This window comes from Hyposmocoma kahamanoa, unplaced genomic scaffold, assembly GCF_003589595.1.
Source record: "Hyposmocoma kahamanoa isolate Upper Pololo Valley unplaced genomic scaffold, ASM358959v1 272, whole genome shotgun sequence".
NCBI classification, from domain to species: domain Eukaryota; kingdom Metazoa; phylum Arthropoda; class Insecta; order Lepidoptera; family Cosmopterigidae; genus Hyposmocoma; species Hyposmocoma kahamanoa.
Window position 1 is genome coordinate 944,000 of NW_020653772.1, and position 24,101 is coordinate 968,100.

General features: G+C 36.5%; 1 protein-coding gene across 1 annotated transcript; it reads left to right on the forward strand.

Moving 5' to 3' along the window:
• The first annotated feature begins 816 nt into the window (after window positions 1-816).
• Window positions 817-21,671, forward strand: LOC113229072 (uncharacterized protein DDB_G0287625-like). The gene is made up of 11 exons (XM_026462561.1): window positions 817-824; window positions 1,471-1,644; window positions 2,679-2,778; window positions 6,053-6,175; window positions 8,810-8,905; window positions 12,276-12,396; window positions 13,742-13,861; window positions 16,588-17,775; window positions 17,863-18,270; window positions 18,666-18,758; window positions 20,273-21,671. Exons 1-11 carry the CDS (start codon window positions 817-819, stop codon window positions 20,296-20,298), a joined length of 2,457 nt encoding a protein of 818 aa, XP_026318346.1. The 3' UTR covers window positions 20,299-21,671.
• Window positions 21,672-24,101: the final 2,430 nt, after the last annotated feature.

Here is a 24,101-nt window from a genome sequence, read left to right on the forward strand (position 1 = left end):
CATTTCCTATTATAATGACTAGTTTTGTAATTGTTCAGAATTAACATGGTTTTGCAACAACACAATGATGACATGGCCAGTTTTCTTATAGTAATAATAAAAAATACAACTTAGATCTAATTTTAATTTTCCTTTAGACTCATCCATGTCGTCAACCGTCAATGTATCTTCATTATCTGTCATTTCTTCTTTGATCACATTTGATTGTACTTGTCCGAAAATATGAGTATAAAATTCAAGAATTTCGTATGTAAACCAATCTTCTCCGAAATGTTTGATGAGCAAGTTTTTAATAAATGCAAGTGATCGTTTGGATGACAAAATAATAAATATCAAAGAAAACGGCGAATGTTGCATGAGTTCTTGCTCAATAGAGCAGTGTTTGCAGGTTGACGAGAAAATGGCAACTTTTGAAAGTGTAAAACTAAGAAAGATAGCGACTTCTGCAAGAGTAGTCCGCATTTGACACTGATTTATTCAGAATATACCAAGTTTTGTCACTGTTTGTTGAAGTATTTGAAATTATTTAAAATACTGATCCATTTCACGCCATCAACTAAAAATCATCAAAAATGTCACATAGCACTGTTTGCAAGTGGACTACTTGATTGGAAATTGTAGTTTTTATTTTTTGTTTTTTTCATGGCTACAGGTGACAGTCTCCCGTGACCATGGGACCTGTAAAGAATCTGAAACATTTGCTTGTTTGAAAAAATTATTGTAGGTACACGATTTGAATCCAAAAAGATAGTTTAGTTTTCGTAAATAAGTCTCTGTGTGAGTTCAGCAATACCATACCTTTTTTTTTAGACTCATATGGCCGAGTAAGTCTTCTAGAAATATTTTGTAATTAGTTTTTTTTTATAATAGATGTGTCTATAACAACTTAACTGTAGAACTGTTCAAAGATCCTTCTGGTGAATGGGGACCTTTATTTGTTTTACAATTTCAATTCTTTATTTCATATCACATCCAACTATTTTGCGTGTGGTGGATGCAGGGTCTCCTACTCGTGTCACGCGAGCTCCTCCAAAAATCTCAGCACCCTCCTGAGCTTTTCAAAGACTTTGGGAGCTACATGTATAATAGAAGAGTGGTGGCATGTATAATAAAATAAAATCAATTGAATCTTATTGCTGCTTGAATGAGATATAAACTATGACATGAAACATAAAACAAGTCTGAATTACGCGGCGATGTTTGAAAACAACTATATGTTCTTCAACTTTAGTGCGGGTACAAATACTTCGTTTAGTTTGTCCAATATAAGAGAGATCACACTCGCAGTCAAGCTTGTAAACTCTTGCATCCTGTAAGGGGATGTTACTTTTCACGGTCTCAGGAACTGGGAGCACGGGGACCTGTAAAGGGCCCAAAACGTTGGTTTGTATGAAAAAACAAATTATATGCGCGATTTGGTTATAAATAATATAGTTTTATTTCCTGAAATTTCTGAATTATATCTTACAGTTCTGACTCCGACACTGACTTCCCCATACTCCAGGACATCCAGCCAACAATACGTCAACTCCGCCAGAGGCAGACCATGCTGAAGACATGTCTTCACGCTACACAAGAGCTCACCAGCATGGAGATCTTGCAAGCTGAAGTTAATATTATGGTCGACTCACCGAATTTGGATGGGTAAGTCCATTGGATTAAAACACTTATGGTGCTTATTAATACAATCGAAGACCTAAAAAAAATTCTTCAGAACCCACAACCATGCTGCACTGTAGTATTGCTCTTACCAACTGAGCTACGGGTCAAGTTATCGAGTCGTAGAAATTTACCTGTTTTTTTGCTAGAGATCTCTGTACTGGATTTTTCGGCATTCCACGCCGATAGTGACATCTAGTGTTTGATTTTTGTATTACTAATCATAATGAAAACTAGTTTAGTTATTTCATTACAAATCGCAGTAATAACTTACGGTGCATTTATACTACGACTTACCCAGTGTAAACGGAGTTATTTGACAACTGATGAATGAATATCATATTTTTTATTTCAATTGGTAGTCTGTTATAAATGTTCATGCACATTTAATATGAACTTTTGAAAAACAGTGCAGTTTTAGACACATTTTCAATGACAAGTCTGTTTGGGTTTCTTTTTGGCCCGTGGATTAATTTCTATTGATTTTTTAAATAATTTTAGATGCTGTTTGACAAATTTACAAACTTCATAAATATACATGGAAGGTAAAACTCCTTGTGAAAGAGTTCGTCCAAGGAAGTACTGCCAATTTTTCTATTGTGTTCCTGTTTTGAAGGTTAAGGGTGTTGGTGAAATTACAGGCACATGGACCTTGTCAAGTTATGTCTTAGGGTGACAGGCACAGTGACAGGGTGCCTCAGATCTTTGTAATTTAAAGCTCCGAGTGACACTGCACTTGTGGGCGCACGACTTGTTCGTCCCGTCACTTGATATTATAAAATAATATAAAAAATAACTGGAGTCATTTAAAACTAGTGATGTAATGCGAGCTGGTGAAATTATAGACACATGGGACTTGTTAAATTATGTCTCAGGGTGTTGGGCGCAGTGGTACTGCAACTGCTATGGACAGGCGTATCGCTTACCACCAGCCGCACGATAAGTACAGTGCCAATCTCCTTGTCAGCGTCCGCGATGTCACGCTGCTTTAAACCCCCTTGGTGTTTCTAATTTTTCAGTGAACCACCTATAGAAGAGCCTGGAACCTGGCGCGACGTAACAGCTGAGTGTCGGATCGACCTAGTGCCATTCTCTTTGATGTTCTTCGCACATAGAGCGGTAAGTATTTTCACATAATCGTTCCAATGCTAATAGCTTAAGAGCGATGCCACACGATACGTTGGCATGACATTACTAATACAAAGATTGAACATTAAAAAAATATCCTTCGATCGACGTCTTCCAGCAAACTGTGCTGGACGCCAGAGGCGGCTCGTGGGAGATTTCAGTGGACGTTCACTTACCTACACATATTTCAAATAAAAAATTAAACTCACATTACATTTTAAACAATGCCACTAAACAACACTGCGCTTCTTAACAACTGTTGAATAATAATAATTTTTACAACACAACAAAATGCGCGCCACAATAATACTGTTTGTTTATTTGACAAATAAAACTGGCAACAGCGCGCGAATTAAGAGAAGCGTTGCAAAAAAATGCAACTTTCTTTAAAAATTACAATAAAATTATGTGTCTAATGATCGATGTTAGAAATAAAAGTGACGATGGCACACGTCCGGTTTCCGAAGGTGGCTTGGGCTGTCGTCATGTTCCGCTGCATCGGCGCCCCGTGCTGCAACTGGTCCATCACGTTGTGCTGCGATGGCGCCTCGTGCCGAAAGTCGCAATAATTGGGTGATTGCAACACAGCGGTTTCCGTGCGTTATCCATACTTAACACGCGGAGTGCAGAATCGCCTAGTCGTCGCTCAAATTTTGCTAATTATCTCATACTAATCTTTTGTTTCACGTGACGCGCAGAAATAAATTTGAATTCAGTACTGAAATTTGTAAACAATTCCGGTTCATAGGAGCGCATCGCGAAGCCCTCCACTGAACGGTCCGTAAGCTATACTATATTAAAGGGAAAGATAAAAATATGCTTGTATGTTTGTCGTTCATTAATAAAAAAAAGTGCAGCTACTAATATAATATGAAAGCATATTTAATAACATTATTTTGGTGAGTTGGATAAAAGTAGGGGTTACCTATCAGCAGTCCTAAATGACGTTTGCTGGAATTTTCGTAACCTCGAAAGTAATTTTGAGAGGAAAACGTTTTTTTATTGCTTTTAAACCTAACCGAACTTAATCGTGTCTTTGCGAAAAGCATCCAACATATCCTGAAAGAACAACGGTTTCGTTATAATTCGGTTTTCGGCGTAATGAAAATTCGAACAAATGTTATTTCGGAAAAAAATTCGAGTTTGTGATAGTTTACCAAGAGTGGGAGTTCACTGCACCAGAGCTCCTTAGGACGAGCCGCCTCTGCCAGACTCTATGTCAACTAAGCCACGAAACGAATCAATTGAGATAACTGCAGCCGTAGGTTCGAAAAAAACCAAAAATCTTTACGACTAATTTAATTTAAAAGAAGTAAAATTACAAAATTAATTGCTAGAGACAGGTGACAATCGTTCGATGTTTGAAACAAAAGCGTCTGACTTAAAAATTACACTATTCCGGTAAAGCGGGGCACAGGCGCTGACCCAGCGCCTCGTGATCGGTGCTTTTGCTGTGTCTTCCTTCTGTAGAAGTATGGAGTCGGCGGCTTCCTTTGTATTGCGATATGTAACTAACTATAGTCCATTTGTTTAGGTACTTTATTGAAACATACTTTACAAATCAATGGGTATAAAAATAGGCATGCAATTTCATATGAAGCTAAATATTTGTATTTCGTATTAGAAGGTACGTAAAAATAATTTCATAAATGTAATCGACCCCTCCTACGTAAAGTATTTTATGTCGAAATTGCCAAGTTTACAGGGGAGCGTTTTAAAGTTCTGAATTCACTGAAATGAGCACAACACGTGACTTTAGCATTTGTCAGTTTTATTCGGCAAAGTTCGTTACTCACATAGAGTATTATAAAATGCTATATATCAGTTAGATGATCTATTAGATGAGTGAATTCAGAACTCTAAAACGCGCCCCTGTAAACTTGGCAATTTCGACATACAATACTTTACGTAGGAGGGGTCGGTATGTTGACCTAAATAAATTACTCAAGATTGTTTACATTTAGTTACGTACCTAAAGAAACGGGCTACAGTGGATCTTATGAATTTTTTTATGTGCTTGTTGCAGATGTTTATTTTTTGTTTTTAACGACTTCGTAATTACAATTATTACAGCGACATCCCTAGTTAGTTGCTGGTAGCTGTAAAGGTACCTCCCTTAGTGATTAAAATGTTGCAGGTGTTTGGTTTTTAACGACATTTTTTGCTGTAGCGCCATCTGTGAGAAATGTATTTCTTCACTCAGCCAGGTACCTTTCTGCCAGCAGCTACCCAGAAATGTCTCTTTAATAATTGTAAGTACAAATCGTTAAAAACAAAATATAAAGATCCGCAACAAGCACGTACAAAAACTGGTAAGGTCCGCTAGTTCGTTCCGTGGCTTAGTTAGCATAGCGTCTGCCACGGTTTGCTGGAAGAAGTTGGTTCGAATCCAGCCGGATTGAAGAATGTTTTTGTCAGTGTTCGATCTTTGTATTAATAATTATAACAAACTACAGTACCGGCACGCTGTGATGGCCGCTTTGACATATTACAATAGTGAGGTCAAATCTGAATTCATTATCGAAAAAAATATAATCAAATGCGAGTCGCATCTATAAGTTTTTAGATTTACAAGTAGTATTGCAAGAGGTAGCTGATTAATAAGTTTTAATGAAACGAAAATCAAAAATTTTCCTTAATATATCGTCAATTCGAAACTGGTTTTTGACGCGAGTGACAGCGATTCTGTAAGTGACGATCGTATTAGATTTCATTTTTTTAAATTTCGAATTTCGGAAAACAAATGCCGAGTTGCGTCGTAAAATTATACATCGTAAAATTATACATTGCACGTCAGATTGACAATAATGTACAGCAATTAGCTCCTTCAACGCAGTTATGAATTAATACGAAACTTGATGAGTGGACAAACGTCAAAACGGTCATCATAGCGTGCCGGTACTATAGTGGAGTAATTTCCCAAAAACGAATTGAATATAATAGTTCAAACAGTATGGCATTCAATAAAAACTTAGAAGTTATTTTGTAATATATTTTTAACCGACTTCGAAAAAGATTTTTTTTACCGATTTTCGTGGAAAGAGGGTGCCTCCATATTGGTCTTATTTAAATTTGAAGAAAATATACCACTTGTGGCAAACTAGGGGATTAGTCCGGTTTCGCGCACTTTCCAGTAACCGATTTCAATAAAACTTGTCAAATAGATGTATTTCCACGAGCATTTGAGTTTTAGTTTGAGTCGGTTTCCTTAGTACTTACTGTGTACTGATATTACATTCTATCTATTATATTTTTTCGGCTACAGGATCGAAGATTCGCACCAATTCTTTATCGTGGCTTGAAAGTGATTCCCGTGAAGTCTGCTCATGAAGTCGAGCTGGCTCAAACTGTGTTACCAACAGTGAAAAGACCTAGTGATGCTGTTGAAGTAAGTAACATTTTTGTTATATGCCCAACACATCGAGTGTATAACCAGAAATAGAGACGAAATGTCATTTCAATAGTTTGAAAACTATTCTGCCAAATCATTACGGTGACAACTGCGCTCCGATTGGACAGCCCGAATACGAAACAATTGACGGGTGTCGTCAATTGTTTCACTTCAAATCGACTAGTTTAACTTGAGCTTTGCTATAATGGACGAGAATTGAAAAATCACATATTTAATATTTAATTACCGATGGAATGTGATTCCGTTTGTTTTGTAATTAGATGCTTCGCTGTTTTTCCCACACCACCGAATGGAACCATTGTTAGAGACATTATCATTATTACAATAAACACAGAATATTTTTGGAATATACGGAGACGTACACACAGGTCAGTTGCTGGCGCTGTACTATTTCAGTGAAAACGAGAGGTGATATTTAAAAGTGATATAAGGCCCATTTACCTGAGTTACCAGGGATGGATGGCCCTTGTTTCGTCTCTATTTTTGGTTATATACTCGATGGCCCAACAGAATCACATAATGCTCCTGTCTCACTGGGGTCTTTGTCAACCTCCATCTCGATACCTCCAAAACACTACGCCAATTTAATTTTTGGACCTGCTCTGTTTTTATTTTGGTTTTTGTTTCTTTATTTTTTACAAAATTCGTTTTTTTTTCGAATTTTGTTTTTTGTTTCTATATTTATTTTTCACAAAATTTAGTGAGCATAATTTATACTAGTGAATAAATATGGCTGTTTACAAAAACTAACAGAAAATTACCAAAAAATAAAGATGGCGTAGTGTCCATCGGAGGTATCGATCTTAACACTCTAACAAACTAGGGGACTAGGCAAACTAGGGGACGAATCTGGCCTCGTCGGTTTTTTAGTATATCTTTAGTATATCTGTACCGAGACCATAATTTTTAAAAAAGTAATGTTTTTCTTAACATAAATAACATTTTTACAAATGTACTGTGGTGTAAATATAAAAATGTTAATCTCTTTAAACTTATCTCTCTATATTGTAAATTGCCCTAACCGCATGTTTTTGCAGGACAAAGATTCTATTAATATCTATAGAAGATAGATAGAACGTTTATTGACTTCCACAAGCACACACAACGACATGACATAATAAATAGGAGAGACGGAGAGTGTGCGATGAAATTACACGATTTAATTCCGCCTTACACTTTCCATCATCAGAGGGCGAGACGTAGGCATGGATTCCACCCCTATGTTGTGGATATTCCACAAGGCGAGTGTGGATGGGCATTATTTAGGTGTACATGCTCCATCGTCGACCTCATAGTCACTTTCCATCAGGGAAGATGAAGGTCAAATGCGCACTTAAATTTGTATTAAAACAAATAACAATACGGAAGGAAATCAAATAAATATACATAATAATCAGTTCATAACTGCTATAACAAGTTACGAGGTTTAAAACTATTGTGAAACAAAAACTTTATACTAATGGGTATTACACAGCTTCTGCGTACTTGGATGACAAGAATCCGTGGTAGAGACCCGTTTCGCGCTTGCAGGTAGTCTCAATCTAAGATGTTTGAAATAAATATTGTAATGATAAATGTATTCAAATGTATATTTAAAAAGAGCAACCCTTAGACTTTCTTGCTCGTTCTTCTCAGGGGAATCTGCCTTACGAATGACCAGTAGAGTTTAATCAGTATGACGATTTCAAGTGTAACTTCCTTACCTAAGAAATGAAGATTATTTGACCATGACCATTGACCATGACTATATATCCAATTCCGCTTACTCTATGTTTTCCGCGATCTGGAACAAACCATAGTGTTGCGGCCCCATCAACTCCACACTCCACATCAGATCCACACTCCATCTACCTGGTTGCCAGAACCGGCCCTCAGTGGAGCTGAAGAACGGCAACAATGCATATAGTTTTAATTGTTGAAAATGTAATATAACATAATTGCAAATGTTTGCTTTTAGGGTCGTATTCCAAAACTCTACTCAATTCTCAAGTCTTGATTTGAGTATTGCAGTGAGCAATGAAAATCATACTCAAGTCCTTGCCATTAGGGTCGTATTTTCAGTGCTTGAAATCATACTCAAGTCTGCTCAAATGCTGACTTGAGCATTGAGTACAGACCCTTAGTGTCTTAACAGGTACTTTTATACGTAATTTGTGACATGTGCCACTGCTTCATTCATCTTTAACCTTTCACACAGTAACAGTCACAGCTTTGGTCTTTTATTTTATATATTAAGTCCGTTATGTTCCAGAAATACATAGTTTTTTTGTTATTTATTTATTTAGTCGAGGTTACATGACCCATATGTCATATACCTTAAAGACTAACAGACATACAATATAATAAAACCCTATTTCTAACTAATCTACACGAATTTCACTTGTCGACGACGTGTGGCGCAATCTGGTGCCAGGTAACCGGCCGCGGAATCGCCGATACATGACACCCTTTGGCCAAAACTCTTCCTCATGAAGATCGAAAGATTGCGTTGTGGCGGGACATACAGCTCGACCCTCAAGGTGTATTTGGCTTTATGTCTGACGTACTCCACTTTCTCCTCAGACTTCTATCTAGCGTACATTTGTATTAACATGAAAGTGATTCTTTCAGATGATCAGAAACTACGCTACGGCGTACAGGTCTCGACGCGCTTCCTTATCTCGACTCGTCGACAAGTTCGGGGAACAACTCCATATGGAGCCATTGGTATGTTACTTTCATATAGAAGAATTATCTCGGGCATTAGTAATTGCCCTGATCTGCTCTCTAAAATAGACTTCCTTATCCCGCGATAATTGACGAGGTCTGGTAGTAATAGGCTTGAAAGGGTTGTAATCCTAACTAGCCGTGAACAGGTTCACGGCAATGAAATGGGAAACTTTTTGGAAAAAAAAGAAGTAAAGTTTAAAGAAAGGAGTAAGACCCAAAAGGGCCGAGAAACTGAATTACAGAAATAGAAACAGAAATAGATACATGAAGGCTGTAGACTTCTAAAATGTTAAACATGATTAGCTTATTAACGCTCCGACTCTTGTCGCGGTCGAGCTGGGAGTGACTGTGGTACGAAAACAAAATGAGAATGAGAAAGAGAAGGAAGATGGGACAATTCAAATTTAAATACATGTAAAATAAAAAATTTGAGGCTACATTATCACGAGCAATAACACTGTATAAGGAATATCAAATAAATTGTATTTCCGTTTCTATGATAAAGAAAGTGATGTGAAAAGTTTATAGTTAAGTTTATAATGATTATACTTTTCTATCGTCATACCTAACCAAATATTATTGTATTTTTTTTAGTGCACGCTGTAAGTAATGGGACACTTAGTTTAAAACCAAAGTGTCTGTATACCTGCATAGGTATAGTGTACTCATTGTTGTGAGCGCCTGATTAAAAATAATGCTCAGTTATATTTTACAAGCTTTTACTTTTTATGCATTTCTATTTCTTATAATTTATTAGAGTTACTATTGCCTACTTTTTATTTTGTAATATATTAAAAAAAAACAAAAGTAAAACTTTATTTTATAAAGTTCTTGTGTTCGATGACGATGTGACGATTTTATTTTATGCACTAGAGCATAAAATCCTATTTTATGCAGCCTACACCCAGCATAAATACGAACTTTAAGAGCACGAGAAGTGAAAAATAATGAAAAATAAATAAATATAGGCTGTAATAGTCATGTGTACAGATATAGTGAGTAAATATTGAACAATAGTTACTTGTTATGCAAGGCTGCAAAGTTGTATGACGCGAGCGCTTATATTGAATCGAGTCAGGGTTTCAAGGCACGAGAGGCAAGACAATTTTAGAGAAAAAAATAGACTTTTTTATGATATCAACTGACGGAGACTAACATGACGTTATGCACCTGGTGGTAAGCGACACGCCTGTCCATGACAGTTGCAGTGCCACTCAGAGCTTTAAATAGCAAAGATCTAAGAAACACTTGACACTTCACTCGTTACTCTGAAACAGAAAGTTAACTAGTCCCATGTGACTATAGTTTCTCCCTTACCCTTTTGTTACCCGGACGCAGTAATGCTGACATTACTGCTTTGCGGCAGAAATAGGTAAGGTGACAGTACTTCCCTGATTTGTTAGAATAAATATAAACCTCTTTGAACATATCAGAAGTGAATGTAGACAGCATAAGCTGGTACCTCCAAAATAGCCCTTATTATAGAGCAATAGAACTATATAACGTGGTACCTAGTAATATATTACTTCAGAAAGACGAAAATCTGTTTTACAACAAATTGAAAAACCTCATACAAAAGTGTTATTATACAATACAAGATTTTGTCAAAGAACTATGATCTCCCTATATTAAGCTCTATAATTATAATAATTAGTACATAGATTCATTATTTAATTAATACTGCATTACTTTAATAAGATATTTCATTATTTAAGAGAATTTAACATTTTTATTATTTAATTTATTTTTCAATTATTAATTATTTTTAAGTTTAATAATTTGCATGTCTAAGTATATTTTTAAGTATTAGCTTGAAAGGGTTGTAACCCTAACAACCGTGGTCAGGATCACGGCAGTAAAACAGGAAGCTTCCGTTTCACAAATTTATTTAACGTTAAGTAAAAGTTAAAGTAAAGAAAAAAAAACCCTTATCGGGTTGTGTAATGTTGAATTAAAGATAGACTGTTATTCGCTTATTATGATCGATACATGATTTACATTGATTGTATTATGATTAAACTTGAAAAGAATAAAAAAAATAAACAATTAAATTTAGTAGTATCCGCTGTCGCGGTCAAGCAGCGAGTGACCGTCGAAAGACATAAAATCAGATTGCGAAGGAAAATGGAACAATTCAAAATTTTAAATTTAAATTAAAAATTTAACTGCCTCCGTGGCCGAACGGTTACCATGCCGGACTGCCACGCAGAGGTCCCAGGTTCGATTCCCGGGCCGGGAGAAATATTTGTATGGCCTACATTTATTTCTCTCGTGAGTTTGGGTGTAATTTGTGGTTGTCTATATGTGTGTCCATGGCACCCGCGACACAGGGTTTCCCTAGTGCGGGGCTATGTTGAGTGTAAGCGTTATTATTATTATTATTAAATATGAGTAGAAGAAGAAAAAACGATACGATACTAATGGAGAGAGGCGATACAAAAAGGTGGGATGACGGTGTAAGGAGGTCACACCGTCATAAGCTTAAGCATAAGCGTAAGAGACTCAGTCTTTTAAGGCCTTTTAAAAAACCTCGACTAATTTTCAACGCCTCACGACTAGTCTAGTCTTTCAATCCTCAATTCATGAGTCACAAGACTATAACTGAAGACTAATTCGAGTCGAAGTCTTTTAACCCTAGGAAGCTTAAAAGACTTATAGGACTAAAACGACTAAAAGGACTGGCGCCTCATAGCCGCGGGAGTCGCGAGTCATGAGCCGTATAGCGTGATTTTATTTCTACCACAAGGTATTTATTTTACGATTTTTATTATAAGTAAATAAACGTGATTATTTACTACATACTACTTACGTCATTTTTATTTATAAACTTCGGGTTTAATAAGACATAAAATAGATATAAGTCTTTTGCAAACAACTCGAGTCGTTTAAGTCTTTCGAGTCGTTTAAGTTTTTTGAGTCTTTTAGTATAACGACCGAGTCTTGGTACTTGGTGCAACGGGCTGAGTGAGTCTTATTAATAAAAGCTCGAATACCCAATCTTAATTTTAGAGTCGAGTCCTGTAAAATGGAATCGAGTCGTTATAAAACGCCTTAAAAGTCAGTCTCTTTCATCACTAGCCCTTACATGTAATGTAATTTTATTGCATGTTCGATAGTAAATAAATACTAAATACTGAACTCTTTCCCAAGGACCTCTACAGCTACTAAAATCTTCCAAAGCAATTACTCTATATATGGAATAAGTAACACTTTCACGTTTACTTCGAAGGTTTTGACTTGATATCTCATAAATTTTTCCAACAATATTCATTTTAATAACGTCTTAAAGTCGTATTAGCAAAATGTTAGTCCAAAAGTGAGGTTATTTTTCAAATGTAGTTTATGGTCATTGTAAATCTTATTTCAGCCCTCTGGCGGTTACGTCTTAAAATGCGCAGACCTGATCGAAATCCAGTGGACTTTGCAGAACAAATGGTCCCCCCTGGCCATGTTCCATCACCGCATGAAGTTTGACGTCGAATATATGGGTAAATTATAATATAATAACGCACACACTCAACATAGCCCCGTACTAGGGAAACCCTGTGTCGCGGGTGCCATGGACACATACATAGACAACCACAAATTACATCCAAACTCATGAGAGAAATAAATGTAGGCCATACAAATATTTCTCCCGGCTCGGGAATCAAACCTGGGACCTCTGCGTGGTAGTTCGGCATGGTAACCGTTGGGCAATGGAGGCAGTTACAATAATACAATACAAATACCAGATTATCACGTTCCATTAAACAGTTTTGCTTTGTTAATGTAAAAATAAAACACCTGTTATTAAATTTGTATTGAATTGATATTCATTTTTTTTATTTCAATTATTTCGCTAAGTAGTTTGTTATAATTATTAATACAAACATCGAACACTTAGAAAATATTCCTTCGATCCGGCCGGATTCGAACCGACGTCTTCTATCAAACCGTGCCAGACGGTATGCCAATTAAGCCACGGAACGAACCAGCGGACCTCACGAATTTTTCCATGTGCTTATTTGTCGGATCTTTGTATTTGGTTTTCAATATCAATTTGTTAATGGAATGTGTCCAGGGCCCTAAGTCGTGCGTCTGATGGTAAGCGACACACTAGTCCATAACAGTTGCAATGCCAGTCAGAGCTTTAAATCGCAAAGATCTGGAGGGGCACTACCACTGCGCCCGTCACCCTGAGACATATGTTCACAAGTCCCAAGTGCCTGTAATTTCACCAGCACTTGGCGGCAGAAATAGGTAAGGTGGCAGTATTTCCCTGGACGATCTCGCACTATAGTACCGGCACGCTATGATGGCCGTTTTGACGTTTGTCCACTTAACAAGTTTCGTATTAATTCATAACTACGTTGAAGGAGCTAATTGTTGTACATTGTTGTCAATCGTGACGTGGAGTAAACTTTATGAAATGTATAATTTTACGACACAACTCGCCATTTGTTTTTCGAAATTCGAAATTTTTAGAAATGAAATCTAATACGATCGGCATTTATAGGGTCACTGTCCAGCACAACTTCTTCCGGCAAACTCGCGTCAAAGTCAATGCAAAACGAAGCTGTTTCCAATTGACGATATATTAAGTAAACGTTTTTATTTTCGTTTTATTAAAACTTTTTCATCAGTTATAAATCTAAAAACTTATAGATGCGACTCGCATTTGATTATATTTTTTTCGATAATGAATTGAGATTTGACCTCACTATTGTCAAAATGGTCATAATAGCGTGCCGGTACTGTAGGAGCTCTACTGCTACTAAATATGTATTTTAGTAGCAATAGAGTTTCTTGTCTGGGATATTCTTCATAAACATGCCGTATTCTTTGTTTCAGCCGAAAACTACATAAAAGTAATAACAGGGCTACACAGGCAATTGTCGGACCCTGAACTCGAGACGGACGAGCGCACGATGCTGCTTGCCAAGATATTCAGCACTTGCTTGGAGGCGCAAGGTATAATTGATACAATACAAATAGTAATAATACACTTACAGAGCGGCAGAAAAAAGTGAGAATGTAAAATGGTAACGTTTATATTTAAGTAAATGAGAATTAGACATGAAGTTCGCCCATCTAGTTTATAACCAGAGAGACGAAACAAGGGCCATCTATCCCTGGCACCTCATCAGGCAAATGCCTTATAGCACTCTTAAATGTCAACTCTCGTTTTAACTGCAATATAATACAGAACCAACGACTGACCTGTGTGTATGTCTCCGTATATTCCAAAAATATTCTGTATTTATCATTGACTTACAATTATATGGACGTCGGGTCCGCGCTAAAAAGTGTCCGAACTTATAGGGCGTTAAAATCGTATACAGAGCGTCATTCACGCTTTAGTCTTCGTTTGTTCGACTGACAGCGAAGCAAGCAAAATTAGACAGTACTGCGATGACATTACAATTTAAATTCAACGTTTTAGCTTTTTCACATTCCTTTACATGTCACTACGTTTAAATAGGTTGACTTGGGACATTTTTTTCGTGGTTTTTGTATTAGACCCGTCGTCCATTTATTTGTAAGTCAATGGTATTTATTGTAATAAAGATAATATCTCATACAATGGGGGGCTGTTCCATTCGGTGGTGTGAGAAAAACAGCAAAACATTTAATTACAAAACAAACGGAATCACATTCCATCGGTAATTAAATATAAAATATGTGATTTTTTAATTTTTGTCCTGTATAGCAAAGCTCATGTTAAACTGGTCGATTCGAGTCAATTGTTTCGAATTCCGGCTAGCCAATTTGAGCGCAGTTGTCACCGTAATGATTTGGCAGAATAGTTTCCTAACAAATTAAATAACATTTCGTCTTCGTCTCTATTTCTGGTTATATACGTGATGCCTGCGCATCGCGCTGCTGAATTGTCGATCCCTGATTGGCTAATTAGCACTAGTACCCGGCACAATCTTTGAGGAGGACCTACTCCCGACGATCTTGTCGTAACCTGGCCCTGTACTCTCTCTCGTTCTTCGTCCGACGTCCGTCCGAAACAGTTATTGTAAAATAATTGATATTTGACCAAATGAAAAATGCATGATGCGAATGAAACTTCACACCGGACTTTGTTTTTTAATTTGGTCGAATATTACTTATTTGACAACTGCCTCCGTGGCCGAACGGTTACCATGCCGGACTGCCACGCAGAGGTCCCAGGTTCGATTCCCGGGCCGGGAGAAATGTTTGTATGGCCTACATTTATTTCTCCCGTGAGTTTGGGTGTAATTTGTGGTTGTCTATGTGTGTGTCCATGGCACCCGCGACACAGGGTTTCCCTAGTGCGGGGCTATGTTGAGTGTGTGCGTTATTTATTTATTTATTATTATTTATTTGACAGTACAGTAATACCCCGCTTAACGCGAGGGATGCGTTCGCGGTTGTTATTTTTATGTGTGCCCCTCCTGGTGTTATACACTTTTGGTTGCACTTGGGTCTCTATCTTGACTTAACGACTGCTACCAGGGTAAGAACGAGGTATGATCGAATAACAAAGAAAATATTGTAACGAGCGTGACTTATTTGTGTATATTATAAAACCTTAGAAAAATATTTCACAAAAAAATGAGACCTTAGTTAATTATTTCACTTAACACATATACACATTCAACATAGCCCCGCACTAGGGAAACCCTGTGTCGCGGTTGCCATGGATATACATATAGACAACCACAAATTACAGCCAAACTCACGAGAGAAACAAATGTGGGGCATACAAATATTTCTCCCGGCGCGGGAATCGAACCTGGCACCTCTGCGTGGCAGTCCGGCATGGTAACCGTTCGGCCACTGAGGCGGTTAAACTTTTTTGATGAAATAGTTATCTAAAGTGTTTTGAGTCGCAATTTGTTTGCGTTCTTATAAAAGTTTTTCGTAACGAGCTCCTCCATTTTGTATTGATGTGCGAAGAAACAAAACATAATCGACATCGCTGTCTAGGTTTTCTAAGATTTCATGACCTGAATGAATCTTAGACGCTTTCTGAATTGCACTTGACGGTAATGCATTCTGAACTATCACTTCAGCTTCTTGTGGTTCATCAAATTATGCATCCATGAAACGGGCTAATTTAACACGAATTTTGAAAATAGCGTTATAGCGAAATCGCAGTCGCGCGAAGCGGGGTGTTGCTGTAATTGTTTCGGACAGATGCCCCGCTTGTTCCTTCCTTTCCTGCAAGTTATGGAATGGTCTACCTTCTGAAGTATTTTCTTTGCGCTATGACATGGGGTTTACCAAAAACCGAGTCAACCGGTCTCTCAAAGGCTGGCAATGCACAGGCAGCTCATCTGGTGTTGCAGATGTCCATGGGCGATGACTACCTCCCATAAAGTGGCTCGTCTGTTCGTTTGCCTCCTCTTCACATAAAATAAAATTCAACGCCATGATCCACTAAAGCCAAATTTCCCACGTAATCCATACGGATCCCTAGGGGCCTATGGGATGATCCAAGGGATCCGCAAAAAAGATCGAAAGTTTTCATGAAAAATATTTTCCCCGTGACCACGTAGCGCGGACAAAATTGATCATGTAAAGATTCAGTATTTTTAGTAGGTTTTAAGTTCATTGACTTGGGGATTCATGATTAGGTTTTTGTTATGGTGAAATTGACCATGACTGGAATAAGTCTAGAAAACACTGCAGTAAAGTACAAAGGCCACTTTTCTCACTTTCAGGTCCCACCAGAGAGCTACACGAAAGTATGTCCTCAGATCCTGAATCGGCCAACAGACTAATGTCTCGACGCACCACACTGGACAAAGAACCTGAAGTAGCCATCATGAAGCTTAAAGATGATCTAATGGCCCCGCCAAGAACGGCCCCAAAGAGAAAGGACAGAAAAACTTTTGGTAAAAAATCTGGAGATAGTAGGAAAAAATCTGATGAACATAGCAAAAGGTTGGAGGCTGATGGTGTAACAGAGAAAAATAGTAAGAATATGGAAGATGGTAGTGAAAAGTCAAATGGATTCGGAAAGAAAACGGATTCTGGTAAAATCCGCAAAACATCAGACTACATTGTTAAAAACATAGACAACAATAATAAAAAATCAGGAAATAATACCAAAAAAGCTAATGAAGTTAACAAAAATATTAATAATGTTAACAATCCTCCAAATGATGACAATAATTCAGATAATATAATAGAGAATATCATTGATGATAGAGGTAAAGTAAAAAATGTTATTGGAGAAGCAAATAGTGAACTGGGGAATACAAAGGGTAAAGTAAAAAATGTCACTGGAAATGGTGGTAAAAAGCTTTCGAATAATGGCAACACTAAGACTGGTAAAGTAAAAAATATGACTGGAGATAGTGGTAAAAAGCTTTCGAATAATGACAACACTAAGACTGGTAAAGATAAAAATGTTGAGAATGCTAGCAATAAAGATGGTGCGGAAATGGCAGGTCGTGGTGAAAAAATGTTTAATGATCGTAAAATTATTGGTAGTAAAAAGGCGGTTAAAAGACCTAGTAATACTGATAATGATAGTAATTCTAAAAAATCTAAATACGTTTCAGAACAGAACAACCAGCCTAGTTTAAACGTCAAACAAACTGAAACAAACATTATTGTTAAAAAATCCGTTACAAAGTCAACTGAAAAAAACATTGCCAGCGCAAAAAGTAAAAAGGCTACAAGTGCGAAGAAAGAGAGCAACACTAATATCAAAAAAGTTGTAGAGAAAAAAGATAGCCACACTGAAATTGAACATGGTAATATTGGAACTATAGATATTAAAAAAATGAATGAAGAATCAAAACTTGTTAAGAAAGTTATTAAGAAGAATATTGCCAACACTATTATTGAAAATGGTGAAAAAGTGAATGGTGTTGCTACATCGAAAGACAACGTTGAAGTAGGTAAAGAAAAAGTAAATTCAGCTATTAAAACTGTTCCCAAACAGCCTAATATTGTTAAAAATAATGAACAAAATAAAGTTGTTAAAGAAAAAATTGTAAACAAAGTTGTTTCGAATAAAACAAAAGCACAGGCCGACAAAAAAACTGAAAAAGTTACTAATAATAAAAATACGCAGAAAGCGAAAGAATCTATCGTAGATAAAAAGGTTGCCAATGTGAAAAATGTTACTAAACAACAAATCATTTCCAAAATGGCCAGTGATAATAATACGAAAAAGAATGTTGCTTCTACAAATAAAACGGCAACAAAACCAAATATCACTAAGAATCCTTTACAAATTTCTAATAAACTCAAAACTAGCAACACTACGACCAAGAACACGAAGCCTGGTAACATTGAAAAGGAAAATATTCAGAATAAAATGATATCAAAAATACCCCAGAAGAATCCCGCCTTGAGTGCTCTGAAGAACAACCCTTTAAGAATGAGTCCCAGTAAGTATTATACATAGTGTTTTTTTAACTGGAACAGTATGGGGAAATCCGATACTACGGGAGGTACAAGGAAACTGCCTTAGGAACCATTTGTGTTGTGAAAACAATTTTTGCAGTTAAATTTTTTGGTCAAGCGCGAGTTGTCTATAAAAATGAATAAAATAGGTTTTTATAATGTTGATCGACTCGGTTTCATGTAAGGACCATTTCATTGTATTGAAAGAAAAAATCAGGACAATGGAAGTTGATAGGGATAATTTTATTGTATTGGAAGAAAAAATCGGGAGAGCAATGTAAATTTACTTTTGTAGGTCATGTAAGAAAAACTTTAATTTCTGCCCAAAATTGGAACATATTAATAACAATGGTATTAAAATAAATAATATTTTTTTCAGGGCGACTAACAACCAGTACTAAACTATCGAACCTGGTATCTGGAGCAGCCATGCCTTTACAGAAAACAATACAGAAATCCACCAACATACCACGTAAGTGCTTTAATATGACGTTAAACAAATCAACAGTAAATACTAAACCATGCTTGAATTTTTTATGATAGCAAATGACGGTACAGACAAGTCGTGCGCCTGGTGGTAAGCGACACGCCTGTATAGCTGTTGTAGTGCCACACAGAGCATTAAATCACAAAGATCTGAGCGACATTGACACTGCACAACCTGATACATAAGTTGTCAAGTCCCATTTGCCTGTATTTTCTCCAGCACCTTTAACTCTTCAAAACTAGTATGTTTAATGTTAAAAATATAATAATAACACAATCACGGGTTCATTTAAAAAAATAAACAAGCAATTTGATGAAATTACTGACGCGTGGGACTTGTCTTCTTTATCTCATTAATACGAGGAATAAAAATAAACTGTTCTTGACAGTTGTCTTCATAAAGTCTCAAATTCATTTAAGAGGGAGCAGAGGAAACATTCCTAATCTTCGATTTGATTTTAGAGGGGTATATCCACTTTAAAGTTAAAAATACAATATTGTAGAGTAACTACACGATATATTCAAGCATAGACATTAATCAGAAACATAAAACAATAAAGTTTCCTCGATAGATAAAAATCACGAAATGACCTCTAATTTTCACATTTTTTCGATTTATCCTCGAAATGCTACAGGTTATTAGGACAAAAATTAGATAATTAATTATATTTATGCATGATCGACAACTGTCCCTACGGATTTTTTTTTTAAATCCCTTTAGATTTAGAGTTATTCCTCTAAAACGAATTTGGTACTTTTAATGCGCAAAATTCAACATCTACTGTCGCATATCACGCGAACTTCAGGCATATATTTGTTTCACAAATTTGGGCGGAGCCAACGTCAAAACTTTTTTGGCATGCGAGCTCTTAAAGGGCAATGTATTCGCTTCTATAATAAGATTCCGATTGATATTCAAAATTTCCCATTTAGGTTTAAAACTATAATGAAACAATAATTTTATGCTAGTGACCTGTTTGACTCTAGCAAGTATTCTCGAACTGAGATGTTTAAATTAAATATTGTAAATGATAAATATATTCAAATGTGTATTTACAAAGAGCAAGCCCTAGAGTTTCTTGCTCGTTCTTTTCACGGGAATCTGCCTTAATGAGCAGTAGAGTTTAATCAGTATGACGAATTCAAGTGTAATTTTCTTACCTATGATATAAAAATTATTCGACTTTGACTTCGATTGAGGGGGACGGGCGCAGTGGCACTGCCCCCCAGATCTTTGCTATTTAAAGCTCTGAGTGGCAATACAACTGTTAAGGACAGGCGTGTCGCTTGTCACCATGCGCACGACTTGTTAAACTCGTCACTAACAGCAACAAAAAAGTACAAATAAAAAACTGTTACCGCCCTAGGGCCGAGTTTAAAATACAGCTTAATTTTGCTGTATAATTTACAAACCGATGGTTCTCCGTCTTGTAGGTCATTCACCCCGCCGGGCCCTCACCGCTTTCCCTATCCTACTATATACTATATTTTTTGTTTCAGGTTTGGCCACAAAGCCAACTACATAAGCTTGTATTTTCGTAAAATAGCACGCCCCACTACGGGCATGAGTCGCTAGTTAAGCATAGTTCTTGTATCATTGATTTTAGAGCATAGGTTCCCAAACTTTGTTGTTTACTGTCCACTTTAGGCAAGATAAAAAAATTTCAATGCCCGCCCACAAAAAAAAAATTGAAAACACAATGCAAGGATCAGTGGAAAAGAAATCCCGTCTTGTCGAGAGTCCACGGTTAGTCATTTCAATTTGACACTTAAGGCAGTTAACGATTGGGGCGATGCCAATCTTGTCAAATTTAATGCTAACCAAAACGCAGGCGTGTCTCCACAAAACGGAGTCCCTTTCACCTGACTCCGACTTTTCGTGATATATACCGATAACCGACCGTCTCCAGCTACTTGGAATGTATCTGTCGTCAATCTGAACTTCGGCAGATATATTGAATTCATGGCCAATAATGCAGCCAGGAATCTCAGCATCCTTTCCAAGTTGAGGCATTACTTCACACCGGGACAGTTGCTTCAGCTGTACCAAGCACAACTCCGGTCGTGTATGGAGTACTGCTTCCACTTATGGGATGGCTCTGCTAAATACCAACTGGCCACCTTAGATTCAATTGACCAGCGTAGCTAGAAGCTTATAAGTGACTCGGAATTAGTAAAGGCGAAACTGCAGAGCCTTTAACACCGCCGTCAAGTTGCCTGCTTATAGGTATTTTACAGGATATATCACAGAGAGTATGCGATGGAATTACACGACTTAATTCCGCCTTCCCCTTTCCATCATCGGGGGACTAGGCGTAAGCTTGGATTGCTCACGTATTTTGCGCATTTATTCGCACTTATTTTGAATAAAAAAAAAAATGACGCAAAAAATCACAAGAAAAAAAAAATTATGTGGTGTAGTTGCTATAGATAATTCAGTTTTTTTTTCCAAATGCGATAGCACCCACCGGACAGCGTCGACGTCTCCCTAATAACTTCCTAGGCCTCTATCACCCCCTAGGTCAGTTCAGCGACCACTGGGTAGCGGTAGAGACCACTTTGGGAAACTATACTTTAAAGAGTAATTTTAATTAATTATGTTTGTTTTCCACTGGTCGCTTACTGTTACTATATGAAACTTACACGACCCGCTGCTGGGCACGGGTTTTCTATGCTATATAATAATGAATTCAATTGAAATCATGTACTTGTAATATTAAGTATATTGATTGTCACGATATTTTACCATCCTGATATTCAATTATTTTTTGTGAAATTAGAATAGAATAGACATTTATTGCAACGCCACAACACAGATACAAAAGAAATTGGTAACACAGATAACCTAAACAAAAGTATTAATGAAAGAAAAATACAATAAAAAAAACAACAACATAAGACAAGCATGGCAAAAAGCAAAAAACAAAATATAGCGACTACAAATTTTGTACTGACATTTGTGCGGTTGTGGCGTACGCAAAAGGACTTCATTCAGCATAACGATGCCTTGCTTTGTCAAACTCGTATCTTATAAAGAGGGATTATTCAGGAGATGGCGAATTTGTATATACAATCCATTTTTTGCATTTCAGTAACATTGTGCTTTAAAGATACGAGTTTAAGAAAGTAAGGTGACGATAAGCCACAGTCATAACTGATTGTGGCGCTGGTTTTCAATGAGCCCTGAGAAATTAAATTACAACACTAGTTTTTTGTAACTTATCACTCTCGGACACGAGAACAATTCCTTTCTTTCTTTTAATTCAATTATTTCGATGCGGCAGCATTAGCCGGATCGAAATAATTTTTCTGTGTATTTGGTCTTTGTATTAATAATATGTGATTTTTAAACTTTTTGATAATAAACAATAAATAAAAACGTATTTTTAATAAGGAAAATTATTTTATTTTATACGACTAATGAAATCATACAAAAACCTCTTAAATTCTAAGTCACACGGTTTTAAATTCAATTATCTAAATTGCCAGAATGGTTGTCATGAAATATTATTATGTCATAAAAATTAGACAAAAAAATTAAGTCACGATTAAACACAGCTTTATGTATAGGAAATGAAACTATTTTTCCGGATTTAAATCGCGTATATTTGTTTTTTCAAACAAACCGACGTTTCGGGCCCTTTACAGGTCCCATGGTGACTGAGGTGGTACAGTCTTCAACCAGTTATGTCTAACATTGATGCAAACCACCCTATTTTTTCACTATAGTTACAGTAGTTATTAATTAAATACCTTATTTTTAATTTTACAAAGAAAACATTCCAATTTACGCTAAATTAAGTTTAATAATAGAAATTAGAGTAAAGTAAAACATATTAATGAAATCCGGAAAAATAGTTTCATTTCCTATGTGTAACAATCGCGAAAACCTTAGAGCTCGATACAGCTTTATTTACTTTATTGGAATAAAAAAAAGACAACTAAAGACATTTTGACAATACAATATTAAGACAATACAAATTACTAATTAAAAGTTACATGAATGTAAAAATCATTGTAAACAAATTCAGTTTCATTAGGACACATTTTTATAAAAAAAAAACAATAGCTTAAAACTAAACTCACGATATTAAAAGAAAACACAAAATAAGATGTCAAAAAATTCGTTAATTAAAAAAAAACATTTTGACAAAGACAAAAATGGAAAATTCAAAGGCCAACGGATGTTGTAATAGGTTTTAGAGTGCTTACACACGGCGACTTTAACAGCAATGCAAACAGCAAAGATTGCATCTCTACACTTGCGATTCATAGACGTTTACATCGATGCAAACACGCGATTGCATCGATACAAACGCGCGATTGCATCGATATAAATGCGTAATTGCATCGCTACATTTGCGATTTATAGGCGCTTACATCGCGATGCAAACACGCGATTGCATCGATACAAACGCGCGATTGCATCGATATAAATGCGCAATTTCATCGATACAAACGCGAATGCATCGATACAGTCGCTCATGTTGAATAATTAAGTACGCAAAATCTGTACAGGTTTATGCACATTATTTCGTTTTGTTAATTGTAAATTTAAAAGTGAAATTAATAAATACAGTAAATAAATAAATTAGTTAATTAATTTAAAATGTGCATCACTGATTAAAGCCGCGCTCGTGTGTAAAGGTAGATAGAGACTAGCGACTGCATCGCGTTTACTTTACGTTGCCGTATGTAACCGCTCTTAAACTAGCTTAGAAATTATTACTTTTTTCAAAAAACGTACCTTCGTTTTACTGTAAATAAAAAAAAAACAGGTAGAGAAACGTATTAAGACGGTTGGAAAAAGCCTTATATCGATAAGCTCAAGCGTCGCATCGGGTCCTGTTTTTCATTTACAACGCTTGGTGACGCGACGACACTCGCATTAGTGCGCCCGGATCACAATGTGGTCGGCGTCTGACGCCTCACTACGTTCAAGTGACACGCGTCGACTCCCGTATCCATATTTGCATAACACAAATTTGTACCTTAATAATGGGAAAATAGAGTTGAATGTGCTATAGGCGAAAAACATGACGCGTCGCGACGATTCGACTCTGCGCCAGTGTGAGTTGAGCCTTAGTTGTATACAAAGAAAATACGTAGTAAGTAGTGACGTGATACGCTATGGGTACTAGGGATGCGCTATTGTGAATGATTTCGATAGGTATTCGACTCATCCTGTCATTCGAATTCCATAGAGCATTTCTGCTCGTGATCACCTAGCCAAATCAAATAAAAAATCTTCTTAAGTAGTTTCTAGTCTATTAACTTTTATAAATTTTGGTTAAATATATTTGCTTGAAGGTTAATATGTTTTTACTAT

Coding starts and splice junctions, on each gene's coding strand:
- LOC113229072 (XM_026462561.1), top strand. Junction 8,906..12,275: donor AACTCCATATGGAGCCATTG/GTATGTTACTTT, acceptor ATCTTATTTCAG/CCCTCTGGCGGTTACGTCTT. Junction 18,271..18,665: donor CCCTTTAAGAATGAGTCCCA/GTAAGTATTATA, acceptor TATTTTTTTCAG/GGCGACTAACAACCAGTACT.